The sequence below is a fragment of the Astatotilapia calliptera genome, chromosome 10 (genome assembly GCF_964374335.1).
Source record: "Astatotilapia calliptera chromosome 10, fAstCal68.1, whole genome shotgun sequence".
Lineage (NCBI taxonomy): Eukaryota > Metazoa > Chordata > Actinopteri > Cichliformes > Cichlidae > Astatotilapia > Astatotilapia calliptera.
In genome coordinates, this window is record NC_137431.1 from 28,881,316 (window position 1) to 28,905,651 (window position 24,336).

The window sequence follows — 24,336 nt, forward strand, 5'->3', positions numbered from 1 at the left end:
ATAACAATAAAATGTGATGATGATGTCAGTAAAACTCAGTATTATTTTATTTATTAAGGTAGAATCTAAGATTTTAAAGGAGTATCTATTTAAGTGTCCACTGAGTGGGAATTTAATCGATGTAAAACAAAACGTGACCAAACATTTTGTCTCTCCATCCAAGGAGGATGACGAAAAGGAGCGCCTGAGTCAAGTGAAGGACCTGCAGGAGGACAACGGAGGAGACAACACCGAGCCTTTGGAGGACTTATTCCTCGGCCTCAGCGTCGAGGAGGTAAGAGCAGAGAGTAATCTGATACGTCCCCACTGAGCAGTCTGTAATTGGATCAGTCTGTAATATATTCGCTTTGAGCCATCTTCACATTCAAGTACCAGGTTATGTGTTGTGTCTCTATCGTTCCTAAATTGGGGAGAAATGGCAACAATATCTTCTGAGAAATATACATTTATGATTCAGTTTAATCTCAGTGTAAATATTTGATCTGATTGCACGATTTCAGTCATCCCCGTTTCTGAAAAACATGTTTACTGAGACATGCTGTAAGTCTTGTTGTAACGATGTCATGGTTTTATGCCTTCGGCCTACATCAGCTGTGCAGACACTGGAATAAGTTTGAATCTGGATTTCGTTTTGCAGTTTTCGAGAGTTGTGATATATAGTTGATCTGCTTTTGGAGAGAATCTGTTGGACGTCAGAAATTTATGATCACTGTTTAAAGTTTGAGCAGCTTGAGCTCGTTTTCCAAAGACCTGTCAGATTGTCGGGAAACTTGTCTTCGCATTAGTAACGTTTTACACATTGCAGCCTGGCTGATCTTAAAGAAAATGGTATTAACTTTGCAGCAGAATCAGGACAGAATCGTGATAAAAATCAGCATCTGAGCCATCTTTATGTTGTTGGAGCTGTCGGTGGATAAAGTGCCAGTTGACTGGTCCGTGATGTACGGCCGCTCAAAAATCAGACTTTAAAATCACGATGTTGTCAATAGTCTCATGTTTTTCCAACATGATTATTTATTTACTTCCCAAACTGCTCAGCATGTGAAATGCCACATTGCTGCTGTTCAAGGAACTTAATTTTTTTTGGTTTATTTTTAACTTGTAAAGCCGAACACAAATTTTGGAACAGGAAATGCTGGCAAAAACAAACAAAAGAGGAAGATCACACCTCTGATCATCAGGTTTCTCACTTCATCTTGCACTGGGAAACTAAACCAGTAAAACCAAACACTCACCCCCTTAAAAAGTGAATAATTAATAAGCAGCAAAGCTACAGAAGAAAAATGATTATAGCTTTATATGCACGCGAGTGATCGTCCAATGCCAACTCTCATTAAGAACGAACCAGAGAAGGAAAGCAGGTTAATAACAATGATAGAAAATGACCAGATGCTGAATATGTGGCAGACTTGGGCACATGTAACAATGAACTTTAAAAATGGCAACATTTTTACAGGGCATTTCCTTGAACTTGAGTTATTATTCAAATGAAAATGAATAAATAAATGTGGATCAAAAGAGGTGGAGGCAGGCGGGGATCATGTTGTTTTTGCTAGCCAGCAGCCACCACGTGGAAAGGTCTTTGGGTGCGGATGTGGGCACTGAGAGGCCCACGCTGTGAGAGACTCGGGAGACTAACACATTAACCACTGGCGTGTTACTGTAAATTATATATTTAAAAGGTGAATTAAAAAATATTGTCTGCCCAGCTTCATCCCACTTATTAAATAAATCTGATACTATGAAAGATTTTTTCCTGAGGATGCCTTTTTCCGCTTTTTCCTCCAGCCCCATGTGAACCACAGCGCCCACGGCTCTATGCACTCCTTAGACACTGATGTGGTGACGGGCAGCCCCATGGACCCTTACAAGGACAACTTGCGGCGAGTTCAGTCCACAGACAGCCTCGGTTCCTCGCTGTCCATCCAGCAGGGTCTTGGCGGCCAGAACCACAAGGCCAAATCAGCAGGCCACTTGGACGAGTCGGACTTTGGGCCCTTGGTTGGGGCCGACAGCGGGGTGACAGACAGTAGTTTTGGAGAGACTGCTTCAATTAGCTCAATCAAGCTGCCGACAAGTCACTTCCTGCTGACTAAAGACCAGGAGAAGGCGATCAAAGCCATGACCCCGGAGCAGGAGGAGACGGCGTCGCTGCTGTCCAGCATCTCTCACGCCCCAGACACCGCTTACTTACCGCCTGCCGGCTACCGGCTCGTCAGTGACAGCGAGTGGAACCTGCTACAGCAAGAGGTGCTTAACCAAGGCTTTACAACAGCTTTAATGGTCTGAGCACTGCAGGGGTCAAAGGTGGTTCAAAGGGTTTAATGGTTATGACTGGACGTAACATTTTTACAGCGCAAAAGGTTTTTACTTCGCTTTAGGATCTTTACTTCCTGACTAGTTCTTCTTTGTACCTCAACATTAGAGCAGCATATGCACGTTGTAGTGCAATTTTGAGTGTTTCTCATTTTTATTTACCAGCATTTAGAACAGAAAACACATTTTCCTCCTTTTTCTTCAAATTTTTCCCCAAAGTTGGGAAAGCTTAAAGTGGCTTAAAGTAAAATGATGGTGATACAGAAATATAATAAACGCTAAACACAGTGAACATGGCTGACTAAATGTAGTAGTAAAACAAGAACAGCAAATATCAGATGAGTAGTGTGGCCATGTCACCTGCTTGATATATTTTTAATGGTCTTAATTAAGTTTCTTAGTCTGTTGTGGCTCAATAGTGCAGTCGTTTACACAGCCGCCTAACGAGTGAAAGATCCCTGGCAGATCCCTTTGGGCATTGAAGGCCATGTGGTGTAAAAATCTGCCAAGTCATACATGAAAGCTACCAGCCGTGAAGCGACCCCTCGTGAATAAGGGAGTAGCTGAAAACAGCTTCCGACTGAATCATCCTGACAGATATCAGGAGATCAGCCTCCTTCTCTTAGCGCTTTCCCTCTGCGAAATCTGCAAGACTCATTTTTTCATGTTTTCAGTCATAACAAAGTCTTAATTTGTTACATCCTAGAGCTGAGCATCGTTATTGAGTATTAAGTAGTTTTTTATCACATGGGTTTCTTGTTTATCTGTCGCCAGTTGAAAAATGCTGGCAGGAAGCTCGGACGAAGGTGCGACATGTGCTCAAACTATGAGAAGCAGCTTCAGGCCATCCAAGGACAGGAGGCTGAGACGAGAGATCAGGTTCGGGTTTTTCTTTTTCATGCCATTGCGTTTTAATCACATCAAGCAGATATTTAAGGTTTGACTTGTAATGTTCATCAGAGGGGTTCTCATTTCTTACTGTCCTACAGGTAAAGAAGCTGCAGGTGATGCTACGTCAGGCCAACGATCAGCTGGAGAGGACGATGACTGAGAAGCAGAATTTGGAAGATTCAGTCAAAGCAGGAAACGAGGAAACCGCTGCTAAGGTCAGGACCACGTGTTCTCTTGGTTCTGATGTCCGTGTGGATTTAAAGACTTTAAACCCCCACTTTTTATTCCAGTGTGTCATACTCAAGTCAGAGTTGATGACATTAGAATAATTACTGTAGAAAAATCATTCGTTTGGAGTCTAATGGGATTTATTTGAGTTGCTTTTAGCTATGTTTGTTCATTCGTTGGTTAAATTTGGTGTGAGGTCTGGCGGATTATTTCTCAGAGACAAAGCCAACGGAGCAGAGATTTTCCACATTTACCACATATGCAAATAAACATAATAAAATATTCATGCCTTAACCGCTCACGTACGCGTTACTTTAATTGGATTTCCATCCAGCCATCGTCTTGGAGGCTATCCCAGCTGCCATACTCAAGAAAAATCTAAAACAGCTCAAGCAAGTTCTTCAGTTTAGTTGTCCCAGCATGGCACTGGTGCTGTGCCGAGCTTTGTAAACACACGTCGACATGCGGTGGCTGTGTGAGGTCAGCTGGAGGCAGTGCCAAAAACATAACTTTAGATTAAGTTATAATAGATTAAAAATTTCTTTCTAGCAAAAACTTCCCACTGCACAGTCTGTCTGAGCTTATTGGTAGCGTTTTTCCACACTTCTTCCTCTTTGTGGTGAACAACACTTTTAATCTCTTTCCTGTTCAAGCCAACTTTTCAGCCAGTCAGCACTCAGCGTACACGTAGCTGCTGTTTGTTTTGTGTTTTTGTCTTTTTGAGACTTCAAAGATGACACGACGCACGCTCAATGAAGGGTAGCCATCTAGAGGGGTGAGGGGAAAGAGAAGAGAGCGTTGTGTGCTCTGCTGCACATCCAGTAAGTGGTGCAGAGAGTTGTCAGATCCACTCATTATCCACAGGCTTTCACCATAGCCACAGATGATGTGTGCTTCATCGCTCAAATTAACATCGTTGTCCACCCGAAAAAAGCCCTGAAGCCAGGTACAGTCACATGCTTGTCCAGGAAGTGTGAGTTTAGCAACATCTCCATGAAACACATCAGACACGCTTGACAGTGTTAGCTCTCCATCCGTCTTACTGTAAAAGGACCCATTTTCTCAGCTAACAATGGCTGGAACAGTTTATCTTCTTATCTCCTACTCTTGGCTTTTCCCCGATATCTCCTCCGGAGCAACTCGGGAAGTATTCAGTAGGATCAAATCACAACAGCAGTCACTTTTAGACACTTTGTATTATCAGGTAAACACCATTTGAACCACGAGTAAACCTGCAATGTGAGAGCAAAGGGCTCTACTCAGAGGTTACAGGCTACCACTCAGAATAGTGGGAGAAAGAAAATGTATAAAAAGTAAAGCAAATTATTAAATTAAAATTATGGATCTACTCAATAAATACGTATTAATATAAGTTAATAATATCTTCAGAAAGCAACTTTTGGAAACAGGAACTCGCCGAAGTAATTAAAAACTAGTGACCCTGATTTAGGTGATTATTATAAGAAAGACGAAAGGTCTACTGTGAACAAGGCAACTGGAGGCCTTTGGTGAAGCTAGTTATTCAAATTATTTAGTGTCACCACCAAAAATGTTGTTACTGTGTAATTATTAAGGCCGTCTTCCTCGGTGTAGTGCATTGGCTCAGTGGAAAGGAAGTTTAGTACTTCCGAACAGTAGTGTGTTGATACATGTGAAGGTGCTGGCATCCTGTGTGATAAAATGGGCACCATCTGTGTGCAGGTGGTGCAGCTTTGCCTCAGCACTGCTTTGATGTTTAGATGACTTGCCACAGCGGGAGGAGAAATAACCGGCAATGAAACGGTGAAACACAGTTTTTAACAGTTTAGCACCGTGCACCTGCTCAATCCAGGGCACCCATACTGACTGTTGCTGTCGCTGTAGTTGATTAATATTCATTCACAGATCCACAGAAAGTCAGTTTCATACGTGTTTGTCTGTTCATGTACAAGATCCAAAAAAGTCCTAAATTTAACTTCTGTATACCTGTAGACGCCCCGTTGACCAAATAAATCCTATACATCTGTACGTCAATATGCCCAGTCCCATCAGCTCTCTCATCTGTTACCAGGGCAACAGCAGCATGGCCAGCAGTTGTGAGCCTGAAGCTTTTAGCCTCTTTATTCAATCCTGTGAGTGCGATGACGAGAAGAACCACAACTGCATCTTTGATTTTACAACACTGAGGTGGTGGTTTACAGGTGGTTTGCAGAGCTGGCAGTTACATCTCTTAACACTTATTGCTCTCTGTATAATTTTCTTGGGTAATTTAACAGACATTACAATTATAGGGGAAATTTTTGGTATGACTCTATTGAGCCCTGAGGAACACCTCAGTCGGTCAGTCACTGATTTTTTCTGCGAATAGTCGCCTCATGGTGCTGTATATTAAACAAACTCTGGGTTGTCTTTGTAGAGCCTACGATGTAACCAACGTAAGCGGCCGACATTGTAACCGGCGTTTATGCTTGTGCTGTTGCATTATATATTAATTACCCAGTGGTTACTGGCCTTTTTTTGCCCCTCTCAGTAAGCGAGAGCCCAGCCACCTGTAAGAGGAATCTTATCCACTATCTGATTCCTTCAGTATCCATTGCTTGTGGCTACAGGTGTAACTGAATCAACTGACATCTTCGCCTTTATTCTGCTCTCTCTTCACCACAACACATCTTCATCAATGCTACACCCATCAGTCTGCTGCTTACCTGCTCCATCCCTCCCTCACTTGTGAGGAACACCCTGGGAGATACTTAAACTCCTCCAGTTAAAGCAGCAACTCATCCTTTTCCCTATTCTGCCTGAGAATCATCACTGATCACATGATTGGGTAGCCTCTGCATCGAAATATGTCTGCATGCATCTAAAGAGGCGTTCGCACACATTTGAATTAAATAAGTGATAGATATGGCTTAACACTTGTTATATCGAGTGCATTTCCTTTGTTTACTTAAAACTGCAGCGTCACTGTGAACGGCACGTTTTCCAACTTTCATCCCTGCTTAATGAGTAATAACAGCCCTGCAGATATTCTGCATATTGTGGCCTCACAAACACGTTGACTGAACTAATTTCTACACTTAGATTTTCCACCCGTGTTACCAGTTAGGCTCTGTAGAAATGAAGCATCCAGTATGTCCAAAACGTTTACACATCACTAGATGTCACTGGTTCAGACAAATACTTTCGCACTTTAAGAAAACATGAGAGCGGTAATGTAGAAAAGCTTTCCCAGAATCTGCTTCATTACTTAACTGTCTCTGCCCAAATGAGAAAAGGGAAGCTTTTAAGTGTCGAGTGGAGCGGATGTGATCGCCCTTCATTGTTAATATCCTCGAACACACTGTTGTTGCTAACTTGCCCACAGATGATGTGTGATAACGGATTCTTTCTTATCTAACGCTGCTGCTCTGCACACCCCAGGGTGCAGCTCAGGCCTCCAGCAAATCAGTTCAACAAACTGTGCAGTCATGCTCTCTGCACACTCATATGCACTTTTCAGAGAGTCATGAAAATGCACTGTCTGCCTTCAGTATGAAGGTGTTTTATTGGGTTTACTTCTAAAAAAATGCAGTTTGTAGGGAAGGCAGTTCTCTTGCAGAAAGTACTGGAGAAATATACTTTTTTTCTATGTTCTTTGAGATCTGATTGCATTTGTGCAGCCATCCTGCAGCGTACCTGAGAGCGGCATGTTGCTTCTGTGTTGCCCCTACATGAACCTCATTATTTTCTTGTTGCAGAACGTGTCACATTGACCACCAACTTAAAAAAAGAAAAATAAAGTGTGTGAATGCATTTTGTCACTTCTAAAACCAGAAGTTAATTTAGTGCAGCACTGCCCACAGCTGGCTCGAACTAGTGTACTAGTTCCTGAACCTATGATCTCACTATTTCAAGTAATTTGTGCCCTATGCAGAACTATTGCATGTCTGTGTAACTGTGGCCTGCTTGCTTTTGTCTTATTGATGGGTTGTTGTTTTTTTGTGCATGTGTGTTGTAGGTATCTGCCCTCATGCAGAGAGTCCAGGAATCAGAAACACTGCTCAGCACACTACAGCAAGCCTTCAGTGACGCTAAGAGGAACACACAGGAACAGATGGTGAGCAGCATATTCATTTGTGAGCTATGTATCGCCTGTTCCTGCCAGCTGTGTCTGGATCTTAATATCAGCTCTGGCAAGTCTGCACATATTTAAATAAATGCTCAGATAACAGACTCTCGGTCACTTATTCGACGTGTTGCCAGACTGAATTGCACCTCAGAGGCACTAATGATTGGATTTGCATTTTTCTGCCTCTACAGAAGTAACTTCACTGTTCCTCCCACACTACAAATATTTGCTGATGTGACAGAGCTTGTGGCTAAAGAATATTTTGCTTCAGTGTCAAAAAGTTGCTCCTGTCTGCAGCAAAAGTGCACAGCTGAAGAAAATGTTATTTGCATTACTAAGTAAAATTAAAGAGTGTTAAGTCAGCACTGAATCCTAAGAAGACCCAATATTTGTCCAATCAAAAACAGTGCTAAGCTCCAAAATATTTGATTTAAAACAGTCAAAAACACAAAAATATTAAAAGTTTTAGTGTTTTTGAAGTACAGCACAACATTTATCAGTTAAACTAACCAGTTAACTACCCAATGGCTTATTTAATAACCAGTTTAATCTTGAATGATTAAGAAATGTCAGCACATGAATATTATGTATTCAAGGTGTTAATTGGTCACAATTGAGCAGGCTTTTACTGGATATTTGTCCAACGTGACATCCAAAAGGTTGGATCAGATATAGGTGACAATCTGCCGCAAGCAGCAACAGTTTGGTGGTATTTCACATCCGCTGCACCAGCAGCTTTTATTTGTGTATTTGCAGCATTTTTTTTACTTTACTGCAAACTGTGGTCACAGTGAACTCACAAGACTGAAAACAATTACGCTTTTTCCTTTCTGGTTACATTGGTTCTGTGTATTGCTTGCTGGGAACCTTTTACGACACTTAGGTAACAAACATGTTGTCGTTGTCTTGATTGACATGATTTATTTTCTGCTCTCTCTGTCAGCTCCACGTGCCGGCGTGTGTGTGTGAGGATGTGCAGGACACTGAGACGCTGGTGTGACTGTAAATAACAGCAGTGTGTAGAATCCCGGTGAAATTAGCACTTGCAAAGCATAACGAGCGCAATGAGCTTGTACTGTGGCAAAGCATCCATCTGACCCTCCACAGTTCACAAGAATCGCTGCTCCTCCTACAGCATCGATCAGATTTTAGAGACCTTGGCATAAATGATCACCCAAACTGTGCTCAAGATAGAATTAATTGTTGACAATACAGCCAACCAGTGACAAAAAGCCTTACCACTGTCTCTCTGCATTTCCCACCTTACAATAACCAGTGAATTATGATGGATCCTGGGCCCGTTGTCATTTATTACTGCACTTTATTCTCTCTAATAAAAGCCAACTCAATAAATTTACATTATTTGATGTATTTATGGTTGATTTTATTTTATGAAGAATTGCTGAGTCTCAGACTGGTGTCGCTTTAAACATTAAGACTGACTGAGTCCATGTCAGCAGATAAAATTGAATCAGTGCGTATTTCTTAGTATAATATCTTTTAATGAACTGAATCCGGATGTTAATTACAGTCTTGTTAGTTTCTTCTTTCGTTGCCCTTATCAATGCACCGTGTGTGGAGCGGAGATGACAAGAGACACAAGAAAGTAAAGTGAAATATTGTGCGAGGTGCTGACAGCATGTTATGTTACTGTCAGCGCTCTAAAAGCTTCCTGCAAGTGTTACATGAACGTGATGAGAGTGTGAGAGAAAGCATTGTCTCATCCGAGCCTGTCACTCACGTTGATTCACTTTGACCACAGTTTGCAGTTAATTAAAAAAAACATACAAAGAAAAAGTGTAGCAGGTGTAAAATATCTCCACACTGATGTCTAGTTGTTGTTAGCTCTCTGCTCTGTTAGCCCATGGTCAATGATTTCTAGGTCGGGATCAGACTCATATCCGATCCACATATTGGAGCATTATATTCACAAGTGGAAACCCTGAAAAGTCATTAAATCAGCCCGATGTTTTCCCATATTGCTTTTTTTTTTTTTTTTTGTAAGTAAATTTGAATAAACATGCAACATCAGTTGTCGTCCCTACCTCCGTATTTGCAGTTGAGATGCAGTTATTTAGTCTTCTATAAAGGAAATTTAAATACATCTGTCCGAATCTACATATCAGCTCCTGTACAGAGGTTTTGCAAAAAATCTCTGTGTCAATATGTGAAGTGCATTTCTAAGCAAGGTACATTTCTTCTCCGAGCTTATTGTCCAAAAGGAAAAGCAGGAAGCACCTGAAACAGAAGTATTCTCAATAATGAATGTGCCTCTGCAAGCTGCATCAGCACAGGCATCAAAGTAACTTGAAAGACTTTGCAAACAGTCTTGTCTTCGACTGATGAGAGGCATCCCCTTTGCTTCTGGTGGCTTTGATGTGCAGAAGTCGTAGCGTCATAAATTAATTTATAGAGCTACACCTAGCTGAATATTAGCTCTGCAGGGAGATTTAGGTGGAGGTGGCTCTAAAAGCAGACACTGGCCTGTGAGTCACTCTTCACATATGTTCACGGGCTGATGGTTTCATATGGCAGGAGGCGCCATAAAAAAAAAAAAAGTGACACATGACGAGAGGATTTATTCTTTGTGCTTGTTTGTTTCAGGCGGTGCTGCTGAAGTCCAGGGAGCAGGTGGCAGATGAGCTAAGTCGACTACAGAGAGATAACGAGAGTCTGCAGGGGAAGCACAGGCTGCATTTAGAACTGCAGCAGCAAGAAGACTTCCAAATGCCCACTACTGTTCAAGTACGTGCAGCCTCAGCACCATCCATAACACTTCAGTGGTACTTATTGAAATGTGTCTGAAAGGAGGCGTCCAAAGACCAGTTTAAAGTCTAGATTTGTAGTTTTGTTTACTCTGAAATTATTCATGGTTATAGCTTTTATGCAGTTCTTTACACTTGGATAGACTTTAAGTAAAAAAACAAACAAACAAACAGTATTTCTCTGGCTCCTAAAACGAGATCACTACCATCACCTACCATCATGAGCTCTGGGTGATGACTGAAAAATGCAGGGGCAGGGGAAATGAGTTTAGTTTGAAGGGTGGCTGAACTCTTCCTTAGAGATGAGGTGAGGAGCCGGGCATTCAAGAGGGAATAGCGCCGGATGCCTGGATGCCTCATCGTGAGGTGTTTCGGGCATGTCCTACTGGGAGAGGACCCTGGAGGACAACCCAGGATTTGCTAGAGGATTAGAAGAGGAGGCCGGGATGAGGGAAGTTTGCACTTGTGCTTAGATGGAACAACCTTATCACCTGCTCCCATTCGCTGCTGGTTTGCTGAAGACAGTTTCTGTGCAAGGAAAAGTATTGGGTTGAAATCTGAAGAGTCCAGATAGCTCGGTGAATGTTAGTTCGACTGCACTTATTAAACCAAAAGACTAAATAATTAAACAATCCCCTCCAAAAAATCACCTTGTAAAAATCTGAGCCTGTCTTCGATAGCCCCATATGCAAGCCTTTCTGTTAAGTGCTTTTAGTGGACGATGCTTCTTAATACATCAGCAGGTTGGATGATGCTGCTTGATGTTCAAATCTAAACTTTGTGCCAGGTTTTAAGAAGACAAGTCTGTCTTTATACAAGCATTTTCCTTGTATAAAGTTCCTCCACATTTACGCCGGGTTTCTCCAACTTTTAAGTAAATCATCTCCACCCAGCCTGAGCTGGTAAAGAATACAGATGATGCAGGGTTTAAATATAAAAGCACCTTCACAGCCTGCTGCTCTCGGTCAGTAGAGTCAACTGTTCATTTAAAAGCTGTCGCAGCGTGAGCAGCTCTGTCCGCTCTCACGCCACAGACAGCGATAAAAGTGACACAGACTGATCCCTGCAGTGAAGCGCTCGGCTAATTGCTTCAGTGGCTGGCTCCACCAGCTCACATTCGGTGATTAACAGCAGTGCTGCTTACTTTGAGCTGATCTGATGAGGTGGAAAAAAAGTCTGCTGCACACATAAATCTATTATACGTCCGTGGGCTGCCCTCCCGCCTCAAACACACATCTCCTCCCACACTGTTACTCTCAGCCTCACGCTGAGTTACTCTTCAGCATTACAAAAGAGAGCGGACTCATGTTTTAGCGGAGGCTGATGATCTTGTGACATTCGCAACATGTTGGTGGTTAAAACGTAATCGTTTAAATCTGCTTTGTGAGAGCCAGAACTCCTCCAGTTATAGTAGGTGTGCATTCTTTTTCAGCTACTGTTGGATACCAGAAATCATGTTAATGTGATGGGCAATTCATTCAGTGGTTTTCCACTTCTAAATGTGCTTCTAAGCATTCATCATGATGCGAGCAGAGGCAGATTTATGCATTCAAAAGCCTCGTGGATATCCATTACTGCAATCGTTAATTTGCACTAACTACTAGTTGGATTCAGTCGCATCGTTTAAATATAAACGTGTCTTATCTCGTAAAAAACCTCGACAATCAGAAACATCTGTAGCACCATCCAGTCAAAAACCATTAACGGAGGGGGGCTGGGAGGAGTGACCCAATAACTGAGTGGTTTTTGAGCGCATACCCCATCAGCGCCACATCAGCTGAGTCTCCTTTTTTGACAGCTGGACGTCTAGACCGCTGCTCTGAGTCATTTAACTGCCCGTTCCCTCTCCCAGCTGTCACATAACTTGCAAATGTAAACAGTCTTAGACGTCAAGCGATGGCTTATGACCATGTACAGGTATCTGTTTTAATCATTCGTGTGTGCTTGGATAAATTTGTGTTCTACAGGTGTTGTTTCGGGTACCTGTCAAATGAGAAATATGATCCAAGAAGTTCAGTAATTTCTCAGAAACCAAAACAGGCCACAGCAGTTTATAGTACTCCAAAAGAGGTTTATAAAACTTGTCATGGTGAAATAGAGTCCTTTCAAACACAATAACTCAGCAAAGTATGGTAGAAATACAGTGTTCGGGTTACAAATTGGCCCCCTGGAGAGTATGCCTCTGTCTGGCTACTACTGAGTAACTCCATATAAAATCAACCAAATATAAAAACAAGTTCCCATCTAACCCAATCAGAATTGGCCCACTTTTTATACACAATAACTTTAGTTTAAGCGAAGCCATGCAGTTGGTTTCCTTCATCCTACATATATCATGTTTTACGTACATAAGAGTGACTGAAATTTTATTTTTTCCAGCATTTTAAGCTCTCGTAACTTAATTTATACAGACGATAGCCATATTTAATATAAAGGCCGAATCAATATTGCAGAGTGTATATATATATTATATTTTTAGCAGCAAACTGCACTAATTTAATGTCTGTGACATGAATGGAAGTACGTACTGGTACCCTGGATATTTAAGGTTTTCTGATCATTTCCTGCAGAACAGTCGCATCACATCAGAAGAAAATGTTGTGTATACGACGGAGGTGACGGGGATGTCAACATTGGTGGTTGTAAAGTTATTCGTTGATTCTTCTTCAGGAGCTCCAGGGCCTGGTGCTGCTGTTGCGTGAGGACATGGTGGCGTTACGGACGTCGGCCGATCACATGGAGGAGAAGCTGAAGGCTGAGATCTTATTTCTGAAGGAGCAGATCCAGGCGGAGCAGTGCCTGAAGGAGAACCTGGAGGACACTCTGCAGCTGGAGATCGAGGGATGTAAGGAGGAAATAGGTGAGACTCTGAACGATCAACTTGTGTTTAAATCATTGATCAGCTATAGGGTGTGTATTTGTGTTTTAACTGCTACCTTTTTAAACGATCTTCCGTTTCTGCTTTTTGTTTTTCCCCATTTGTCATTCAGACATCCTGGAAGGTATGATCAGCAGTTTGAACAAGCTCACTTTAGCTGCCTGCATGTGTGTGCGTTGATGACTTAGTTGGCAGACTAATGATGCAGTCAGCATTTAACATGATGCTTTCCCCTCACATGTTTTTAATGTAGTTTTCACAGGCCTAGAGACCAGTTAGCCTCTTTGTAGCAACCTCCAGTCCCCCGACTGGTTGGCAAGTGGTTGATATAGGTTGGTGATTGTGCTGGGTGGTGTACCAAAAAAACCTAAAACGGAAAACATCCACCTTCACGTAAAATTTGTGCCTGACCAAACAAAACATTTAAGAAGATGCAGCTTTTATTTTGAAGGCAAATACTCTCTGCTTAAGGTTTGCGTCACACTTCTCACAATTTCACCACCGCTTGACAAGTAGTTTGCAAAGGTTTGCAGACAAGTCTGCATTTCATTCTATGCAAACTCCTTGTCACCACAACCAAAGCATTTGCAAGGAGGTTTTTGGTGGAGCACCGTGCACGTCCACCGTGCACGTCCTATAGCAACTGCCAACAACCTCCTGCAACCACTTGCAACTGGTCTGAGGATACTAATTTGTCCCTTGTGATTTATGGTTGGTAGATGGTTGCTGACAGGTCTGCAGGCCTGTGTGACTGAGGCCTTATCTGTTTTGTTAAGCTATTTCAAAAATGTACCTTGCTGTGTGTTGACCTTGCGCACCGCCTAGTTTACTGAAACTAGGATGTCTAACCTTCAAGTGTTGTGCAACAAGTTCAATAATCTAGAAGGAATTTAAGTCAATTCAAAAGTCCCATAGGCTGTTTTGGCATTCAATTAAAAAAGTAACAAAAAACATCCAAAATGGACAAAAATCAAATCGTTGACTCAACTCTGGAAATGTTCATTTAACATTCGCCCATAGTGAAAAACCAAAAACAACAGGTATTCAATAAATAAAACCAGTAATTAAACTTGAGCTTCACTGGCCTAGTGTTAGTTTACCGGTGTTTCGACTGCGCGACTGCGGCTCCGCATTTTCATTATTATAATAAACAAACAAAGTAACCGATTCGCCATCAAGTGGAGGCACAACGCTGAATGAATCAGCCGGGTTATTTCACACTGTCAAGCAATATGGCGTCAGTAATTAGTCAACTTCTGACAAGCACGCCAACCACAGAGACTGCAGCAGCGGTGACGCAGGGAAGATGCAGCAGATTGACCCGGAAGTTATGCAAAGTTCATTCCCGCCACAATAAATGGATTTCAGAAAGTGGGGTCGGATGTTACCTTGGTTACACTTAACGCCCACTCACATCTTGTGTCAGTTGATCTCAACAAGTCACATAACAGGGTGAGGCGAGATCTCACAATGGTTTCACCCGAAACCTCTGCTGATAATGCCCCACTCCATGTTTTTCCCACACCTTGGCTCATGTGATGAGGCACATGATAAATCAACGACCCTCTCAAGGGACGACTCCCACTAGGGCTGAAGTGGTGAGACAGGTTTGTTGTGTTTCCACCTTTCAAGAGAAACCATTTTCTTCTTACAAAAAACGTTCACAGAGATAAAGCAGCTCTTTTTGGGAGTCACCGTTGGGAGCTGAGGGGCTCTTCTCCCTCTCAGATGTGTCTGTGCTTGTTTTGTTGTTGCACTAGGGAATGTAAACACCTTGTGTTGCTATATCTTTCATTTTACAAGATAACGCATTAGAAGTTATACATGTTATCATGAACGGGATTTCTACTTGCAGCCATAGCATTGTGATGATTTGCAGTGAGTCATAACTAACAGACCTTGAGCAAAGAGGAGAGTTATCATGAGGTATGTGCTGTGACAGGCTGTGGACAAACCTGCTGCTTTTCCTTTCATTTGATTTAATTTCGTAATACTTTACTCTGTATGCAGTTTCAGGGAATACCTCCCTTTTAAACCAGCCAACTACAGGATAAATATCTGGTAGAGCTGTCTGCACAAACTCCATAAACATAAAGAGTGTATAAAGTCACGGCTTTAGAATATCTTTCATAGATGAAGGAAACGGTGCAGGAATGATAAGCACATTTAAAAAAAACAGTCATAAGTTGAGTAAAGTTTGACTTATCTGACTGTTGTTTCGCTTAATGTGCCTTATAATCTGGTGCACCTTATGGTCCGAAAAATACGGTACATTTATATGACAGCTGCTTTTTCCCCCCAAGTGTGTTTTAACGGATCCTTTATCCCCTGTCATGCTTAAGTTCAGAGGTTAAGGAGATATTTAACATCTGATTTAATGCTTTAGAGCAAGAGACCCAGTAATATTCATGTTATTTTGTTTGCATTAACAGCTGGTTCATGTACACATTATGAAAGGGCTCGTCGTTAATTCATTTTCTGATGACTGATAAAACTAAATGTCCTGTTTTAGTTGTAAAACCGAACTGTTTGCATTGCGCTGCTTTAGACTTCTCTCTCTGGGAGATTTTGACTGAAGAAAGTACACACTCTTTACAACGTACCAGGAGGTTTATCTCTATTTAAACACAAGTGCTTCCACTTGATGGAGGATTTTTGGTGCCGGTTCTGTTGTCAGTGGCCAGTGAGTCAGTGTAGTCATTAACAGCTGGAGTGTTTCATGCTTGTGCTGTTTGTTTCTTTTAGTTGTGCGCTCGTTTGAGCTCAACACACACAGCAGCTCCGGGCAAAGCAGCTTTGTTGCATTATTCATAACTTTCAGGGGATCTCGTAATAATTCCTGAGAGAATATCCGGGCTTTGAGAGTCAGATGAGCGCCGTGTGATCCTCTAATGATGTCTTCTTCCCACAGCGTCTTTCTCCAGTTTGAAGACGGAGCTGGAGCGAATAAAAGCGGAGAAGGAACAGGTACGTCTTCTGTGAAATTGTCATGCAGTGAAGGAAAAAGATTTGGATAATGTGCTTCAAATAATGCTAAAAATCAAAATACTAATGTAGATGTGGGAGAAATGCACAGGTTTTTATTTTTTCATGTACCTGCAACTCTTTTAATCTAACCTGTGTGTGGACAGAGAAGGTCATTCTCCTCATCCTGATAAATAAATCTGCACTGATCAATACTTGGATCAAATGACTATGATATAGAAGGGGGCACCAGCCTCCTCGCTGTTTGACTCATACTCACCAAACTCAACGTTATTTCCAGTTTTACTGGAGTAACTTGTGTAGTGAAAAAACTGTGAGAAACTCTCTTTTAACTGATCTTCCTGTTTGAGTATCTCAAACAGGAAGTAAACACAAGGGGAGCTATTAATGAGGATTGTAAGTTAAACTGTATGTAAAGAAACATTTGGTCAGTCTTCTTTTAAATAAAAAATATTAACTGATTTTAACATTTTTAATGCAAAAGCAAAATTATGACTTAAAGAAAAGCAAATCTGTGATCCCTGAAATGGCTTTTTTGTCATTCTTAATGTTTTTTCTTAAATGTCTCTATTTATTTATAGTCGTTGCTGTTACTGTTATTATTTATTATTATTGCTGTCATTGTTTTTGTTGTTAAGGTCTTCTAACCCTAACCAAGGTCAAGGTTGCAAATTAGCTGTTGCAAAGTACATAGGACTTCTAGTATCAGTTGCATTTTGTTTAACTGCAGCAATGTAACTGTGTATCGTCACTGTTGTATAAACAAGTACGTTTTAAAAAATAGAAAGGTATAAAATAGGTATTTAGGGGTTTTACACTATGAAGTCATTCAGCCTGGGTGCTGTGACCAAGAAGGATTAGCAGAGATGAACGTTGTCTTCAGATTCTGTAGATAACTCGGATTCTGCAGCGTGGCGTGCAGACTGAGGAAATCTGCTTCACTCTGTGGACTCGTGGGATTAAAATTAATGCCTTAGTTTACTGCAGTTAACCAATCTGAGCAAACGTTAGCTGAATTTTTTGCATCTTGTCACTCAAGATTGAGATATGGTTGAGAGATGGTCTTTCCCTTTTCTTCTTCTTTCTCGTTTCTTTGTATTTTGCTTCCATGGAGACTTCCATTGAATTATTTTTCAAGGGATTTTGCACAATCGTTTTTTGGGCTTTCTGAAGGTTTTTCAAAATTTTTGTTGGATATTAGCTGCTTTTTCACCCACTTTTTGTCCTGTCTTTGCACCTGATCATTTTCAAAGGAATGATTTGATTCATTAAAAAATCAAATCAAAAAAGTATAAAAAATTTAATTAAAACTAAATCAACGGATGAATGAGTGTTGTGTGCACAGACAACTTCACAGAGATCCAGTTTTACTCTGTCTTCAAGCCTTTTGTTGCAAGGAGCTTTTCACAAATTTGTTTCCATTTCATATTTTCTTTGAAAAATGCCAAAGATAACAGTTTGACAGGCATAAAATGGTACTTTTTGTAAACTTGGCATATCTCAGGATTGTCTGCAGTGTGTACTTTAAAATATTTAAGGAAAGTGGACAAATGGAGCACAAGAGAGGAAGTGACAGGCCAAAAAAAACAACCTCCACAGCATGTCTTATATCTGAAAGTCATATCCAAATCCAGCAAAGACCTTAACACAGGACCTGAGATGCATTTGAGACAGAGGAATACTAAATGACAAAAGAACTGGACTAAGAATCAGTGATGAGGTTTTATATGCAGTAAGTTTCTGTGGCCAGTCTAAAAAAAGATGGAGGATCTTGCATAGAAAAAAAGGAAGACAACATTCGAAGAACAGCTTTAAATGTCCTTCAAGAAGCCTAAAGAAAGACACCCGAAGACTAGTTACAGAAATTAAGAGAGTTGAAGCTATGTTGAAGAATAATGGTGGTCGCACCAAGTATTGACTTTGAAGCTATCAGAAAGTTAGAATGTCCCTTATGTACTGTATTTACTGTATTTACATGGTATGTTTGCACCTATTTCTCATTTTCCCAGCAAACTATAAAGAAATAAGGGGTGGCTCAAGACTTTTGGACATCGCTGTATATCAAAAGAAAATACTTTACAGTAATTCATATTTCAAAAGATTTCCAGATGGTGAGAATCGGCTTTGACCGATTAGTCCACTCAGATCGTACACAGGGGGGAAACCCTGCAGATATGGTCTATAACAGGGGTGGGCAATTCCAGGCCTCGAGGGCCGGTTTCCTGCAGGTTTTAGATCTCACCTTGGGTCAACACACCTGAATCACATGATTAGTTTGTTACCAGGCCTCTGGAGAACTTCAGGACATGTTGAGGAGCTAATTTAGCCATTTAAATCAGCTGTGTTGGTTCAAGGAGACATCTAAAACCTGCAGGGACACCGGCCCTAGAGGCCTGGAGTTGCCCACCCCTGGTCTATAATCTTGCAAATGGGGTGACACAACAAAGAGAGGTTAGCAGCAAACTGGTGTTGTTTTCCCCGTGAGACAAAACAAACTTAGCTGAGAAATAACACACACAGACGGAAGATAAATATTTGTTTTGGGTCCGTTTTTTAAGAAGGAGCGCTTCCTGTAATAAGATTGCTTCCAGGAATTGTTGTTTGAACTGTTGTTTGAGTTGCTCTTTCCAAGCGAAACACATATTTTCAAACATCAAAGAAGCACTCTCTTAAAAAGAAAAGAAAAAAGGCTTTTTTCTCCAGGCACGGTCATGTTTAAATCAAAAAATCTGCACAGCAGCTCTTTTCTACCAATGTTAGGCCAATAGGAATCCCCTAAAGCAGGGGTGTGGAACTCCAGGCCTCAAGGGCCGGTGTCCTGCAGGTTTTAGATCTCACCCTGAGTCAACACACCTGAATCAAATGATTAGTTCATTACCAGGCCTCTATAGAACTTCAAGACATGTTGAGGAGGTAATTTAGCCATTTAAATCAGCTGTGTTGGATCAAGGACACAGCTAAAACCTGCAGGACACCGGCCCTTGAGGCCTGGAGTTCCCCACCCCTGCCCTAAAGAGACCAAAAAAGCCTCAACACATAAAGCCACTAATCTACCCAGCAAATGTCTTTGTACTTTCCCACTGAGACACTCAAGTCCTGTAGGTGGCACATTATTTTGCATTTATTGAAATTATCATTTGTTCAGTCATTGCAATTATTGCACACGTAGGACTTTTTTGAGATAAAGAGCTATAAAGTTTACGTACTTAATAAAATGCAGTGCTGATATGATATAGTCAGATGTCGTTTACAGTGGGCAAAAATCCATGAACAAAGCCTTTAAACCGTATTATTAATTTTACCACTGCTCATAGAATCTGCCTTGATCTTTTATCAACATCTCTGCATCTCATTTATTTGTCGACTGATTATTTGCGTTACATCGTTTTTGTAGCTGGAGAGCAGTTTGGCCGAGAAGACTGAGACACTGAGGAGCCTCCAGGGCCTGAGGATCAGCCTGGAGCAGCAGCTCAAAGAGCTCACCACTGCAAAGGTCCGTGTTTGGCACGCACATTTATCTGCTGATCCACCACAACCACCCCTGTCCAAAAAGTCACTTTAACTCGATCAGTAACATCATCATCGTCATCTAACCCGGCTGTTGTGGGATTTTATACAGTTTATCAGGATCCGACAGATTATGCAGCATCTGATCCACCGAGCAGCTCATATTTATGAGGCCCTGTCTGTTTGATATAAAATAAAGCACCCGTAAAAATATTCAGCAGATGTTTTGTGATGTTTCTGTTTCACTTTAGGATTTTATTTTAAATACTGAGACTGTGTAGCTTTTCTGAACGAACCTGTGTGCGCATGTCCTTGTAGAGTGCACTTGAAAGTCAAGTCCTCGACGAGAAAGACAAAGCCCAGCGGCTGCAGACCGAGCTGGACGTCAGCGAGCAGGTTCAGAAGGACTTTGTGAAACTTTCTCAGACCCTTCAGGTAAGCAGCGACTGTCTGTTTAACCTCCACCAGGTCAACAACGAGCCAGTTAGAGTTGTTCAGCTTACATTCAACCAAACAGAAGAACCGTGAAGCCAAAAATTTCTGAGTTTATTTGTTGACTTCAGGTTCTTTGTTTGTGCATATAAATAACATCTGTAAACTTCTGACCACAACTTTATGTATATGTATTGGAAGCTTCTCAGTCGACTATAACAGGTAAAAATCAGAGGAGAAATATATGGAACGCGTCCATTTATTAATAAAAACTGTCTTAAAAACAAAAACACAGAAATAAAACACAACAAGCCAGTAAATATACCAAACCATTATGAAAATGTATCACAAAGAGTGAATACTGTCTTTAATTTTAATGCAGGATGTTTAGATTTTATTTGAAAATATTGTAGTTAAGAAGTTTACCCGATTTACATCAAATTTTTTTTACCAGCAAATATTCTGACAATCTTCAGAGCCCCCAAAAGGTCATGACGGGGAATGTTTTCATGGTTGTTGCAGACCCCTCCTGTGTTTTACCTCATGTGTACAGTTGGTGGGTTTATACACTACCTGCCTGAAATGTAGCTTGGTGTGAATCTGTGGTATTCTGAACGTGTGTTTCTGCTGAGTAAACTGTGGTTTGTCTGTAGCACATGTATTACAAACACACCACAGGACCTCATGAGCGCAGTAGCTTCAGTACAGCTTCTGATGCTGCATGTAGTCGGCGTGTCACAGCCCGAGTCATGACAAACAAAGCAGCCACAGCGGCGGGGACAGCTGTCATCATCTGGCTGCAGTCACAATCAGATCTGCAGTCAGTCCCGGCTGTGGTCAGCCACAGAGCTCGAGAGTTAGCTGCTCGACGTATCTTTCTAAACACAGCGGTGCAGGCTTGAGCCGGTGCAGCCACAACTGAGGGAGCAGTGACTGTAGCTGTGGTCGCAACCAGCGGTCTATTGCACGCTACAAGACACTGCAGTATCACAACTGTAACACCGCTGTAAATATTCCAAATGCTTGCCTTCCAGCTGTTGTCCCAGGCCAGATGCTGAGTGAGTTATTAAAGTAGCACAACATTTAAAAGAAGCACGTTTAAGGGCACTACAGGAGGGATGGAAAAACTAAAAGTCAAAATAAATAAAACACATGCAGGGCAAAGCTTTAGATGGCCGAGGTGACCAAAGTGTAAAACCATAAAATGACTTTGCATTATGAAGGAGAAGGGACACAGCTGCTTTTAACCGGGTTTTAAGATTACATGCAAAGAAATGGAAAGAGTCACTGTGTTATATATTTAACCCTCAAGCAACCGAGCTGTTTTAGTCATTTTTTTTTATCATTTTTATTTAAAAAAACAAAACACAAGCTTCAGTCACAGTCTTCATCTGTTAGTTTTAACAATGCAAATATTTTTGTTTCGGTAAAACTAAGAGGGGGAAAAAAATGTTTTAGTGACGTCACTGTCAATTTAACAGCAAACTATAGAAGAACTGGTGACTTTGTAACACTTTGGACAACACATTACTTACTCAAAGACACAAAATATTGAGTTTACTCAAATATACACTCACCAGCTACTTTACTCTTCTTTTGATTTATTTGTCAGTTACATTTTAAAGGCTTAAATAGAGTTTTTTAATCTTTAATAAACACATTATTTCACATTAGCTGCTGTTCATGTTTAAAAATGACAACTTGCAGCACTTCTGTAGGCCTCAGTGCAAGTCTACCTTAGACCATTTCTCTCTCCCCTCTGTCCTGTCTGCTGCGTCCTCTGTCCTGTCCAATAAAAGGATGTAACTAAATACATCAAGCTCCACCACAAAGGGATTACTTGTTCATAAATGATCCACGCCAAAGACCTTCACAGAATTGCATTAATTTATGTTCTGAGATCTGAGAGGCTATGCAAGGTACTAACCCTTATAAAATAGACACATGAACCATATATATGTGAATAAAGTGTCACAAGACTAATAAACCTTGTACAAAAATAACATATAATGAAGAAAACAAAATGTAAAAGTACTAAAATTAGAAAGAAGAAAGAAATGGGGAGGGGAATTTTTTTTTTAAAAAGTAACTTTTCTGCATTTTTTATGTGGAGAACTCCCTTCAGATGATATTTGATTATTAAAGCATTAAAGTGCTGTATGAGAAATCCTCCAGTGTCAGAGAATTAATCGCCGTTTGTCCGTGTCCTCAGGTACAGCTGGAGCGGATACGACAGGCGGACTCCTTGGATCGAATCAAAGTAATCCTCAATGACACCAACTTGACTGACATCAATCAGCTTCCAGACACATGATACCACTGAAGGACAACTGCCTTCACTTTCATTTCCCCTTCTTTCTATTTCACCGACCCAGTAACATATTACCCGACCCTTCCTCTTCTTCTTCCTCCTCCTCCTCCTCCCCCATAACCACCTTGGAAGAGTTTGGAGGGACATGGACAGACGTGGCATGAGGAGCTCATGGCCTTTTGTGTACATTAGAAGTCTCTGAACACACCACAGATAGAATAATGAAGAAGAACACTACTAAAAAAATAAAATGTAAATAACTAAATGTGGACGGAGGGAGCGGGCGGAGGTGCTTCTCCCTGTGGGTTCTGTCTGTCTCGTTTCTACTGTAGATACGACTGTCTGTATTAGCTCGACCAAAAAAAGGTTTGTCGTCCTCTGAAGCACTTTTCATCTGCGACTTCTCTTTCCAGGTAAATAGAAAATAATTGGATGCATAAATTTTCCTCCGTCTGTTCTCAAAGCGGTTGATAATGGCTTCCTTTCTCCTCTTGCTTGTGCTTTCCGTGTTTTGTTTTGGGGGTTTTTTTTTTCCTTTTTCCTCCAGTTTTCTTGCTTTTTTTTTTTTTCTCTTTGTGACATTTCAACCCTCTTCTGGTCATTTTTAACTCTGTGACAGCAGCACGATGAAGGATGGAAAATACTTGCACATAATTTAACTGGGATAAGAAAATAAGGAACGTAACAAAATGCGAGCAATACCCTTCATGTCTTCAGCACCCTCTGCTGTGTTTTTGCTCTGTTTGTTGCTCTTTAGTGTCTCACAGAAACCTTTTTTTTTTTTTTTTTTTTTAAAAGCTGCAGAAATACAGTGAAGAAACATTAGTCACGTTCAAACTTGTGTTTCTCAACATGTTTAAAAAAATTAAAAGAAGAAACACTAGTTAATCCAGGTCATGTCAGGTAAACGGATGTTTAGGTGATGAGGGAAATTACAGAATTAAAACTGCAAAGTAATGGCTTTTAACACACACTTTGTTCCTGGTATTCTTTTCTTTTTTTGACTTTCCTTGATGTATATCTGAAGATTTTAATTTATCGCGGGCTTTTTGAAGGTGTGATGGATGGATGGCACGCAGACATGTCCCCACGATGAGTGATTTTTCTAAAGCGTAAAGAAACGGTTCATTCATCACTACGAGGATTCTGTTGTCTCTGAAGCTACTAATTAAATTAAATCACCTTTAAGTGTCGGGGTCTTTCTCTCTAAGGACTTCAGCGCACCAGAGGCTAACCATCAGTGGTTTGTGGTTCATGTGTAATTGGGTAAAAAAAAAACAAAACAAGAATAACTAAATGAAGGTGCTGCAGTTGTTCATGGAGAACACCAAACCAGTCAGTAAAAATCACTTCAGCTGGTTCTACACGACCAAAATTGTATAAATGCTAGCACTAGCTGCCACATCTACAAAGGAAAAAAAAAAAAAAACCTGCAGTCTTCATAATGGCCAGCAGGGGGCGACTTGGTCTCTAGGTAAAAATGTGTTTCCACACCAGTTGGCAAGTAGTTGTTGGAGGTTGCTACTTGTTGCAAATGATGACGTTTAAATGATGACTATTTGCAGATAAGCCGGTGTTAATCCATGCAAACTACTGCGTCCACGGCAATCTGCTAGCGACCAAAGCAATCGCAAGGAAGTTCTTTTTTTTTTTTGTTTTTTTGGGGTTTTTTTTAAGATCAATTTCAGGCTAGCAACTGCCTGCAATCTCCAGCAACCATTTTCCAACAGGTTGCAGAGCACCCAGTGTTTAGCAGGGCGTCACCCACTGGTCTCTAAGCCTGCATGACTGGGCCTAGAGAGACCGCCACCAACCTTCTGCAATCACTCGGCAACCTGTTGTGGAAGCCTTTTCTTTAGCAACTGGTGGTTGTTACATTATCAGTCTCTAGGCCTGCGTGAACCTGAGGCCTAATGTTGAAATCAATGGAAAAATA

General features: G+C 41.1%; 1 protein-coding gene across 1 annotated transcript in view; it reads left to right on the forward strand.

The window, feature by feature from the left end:
* rabep1 (rabaptin, RAB GTPase binding effector protein 1) overlaps positions 1-23,588 on the forward strand; it is a 43,532-nt gene extending 19,944 nt beyond the window's left edge. The window contains exons 8-18 of the mRNA XM_026181486.2: positions 164-274; positions 1,789-2,250; positions 3,091-3,195; positions 3,306-3,422; positions 7,412-7,510; positions 10,127-10,267; positions 12,958-13,147; positions 16,077-16,132; positions 19,545-19,643; positions 19,976-20,092; positions 22,302-23,588. Coding sequence (XP_026037271.2) covers positions 164-274; positions 1,789-2,250; positions 3,091-3,195; positions 3,306-3,422; positions 7,412-7,510; positions 10,127-10,267; positions 12,958-13,147; positions 16,077-16,132; positions 19,545-19,643; positions 19,976-20,092; positions 22,302-22,403 — 1,599 coding nt within the window. The 3' untranslated portion in view covers positions 22,404-23,588. The remainder of the gene's footprint in view (positions 1-163; positions 275-1,788; positions 2,251-3,090; positions 3,196-3,305; positions 3,423-7,411; positions 7,511-10,126; positions 10,268-12,957; positions 13,148-16,076; positions 16,133-19,544; positions 19,644-19,975; positions 20,093-22,301) is intronic.
* Positions 23,589-24,336: the final 748 nt, after the last annotated feature.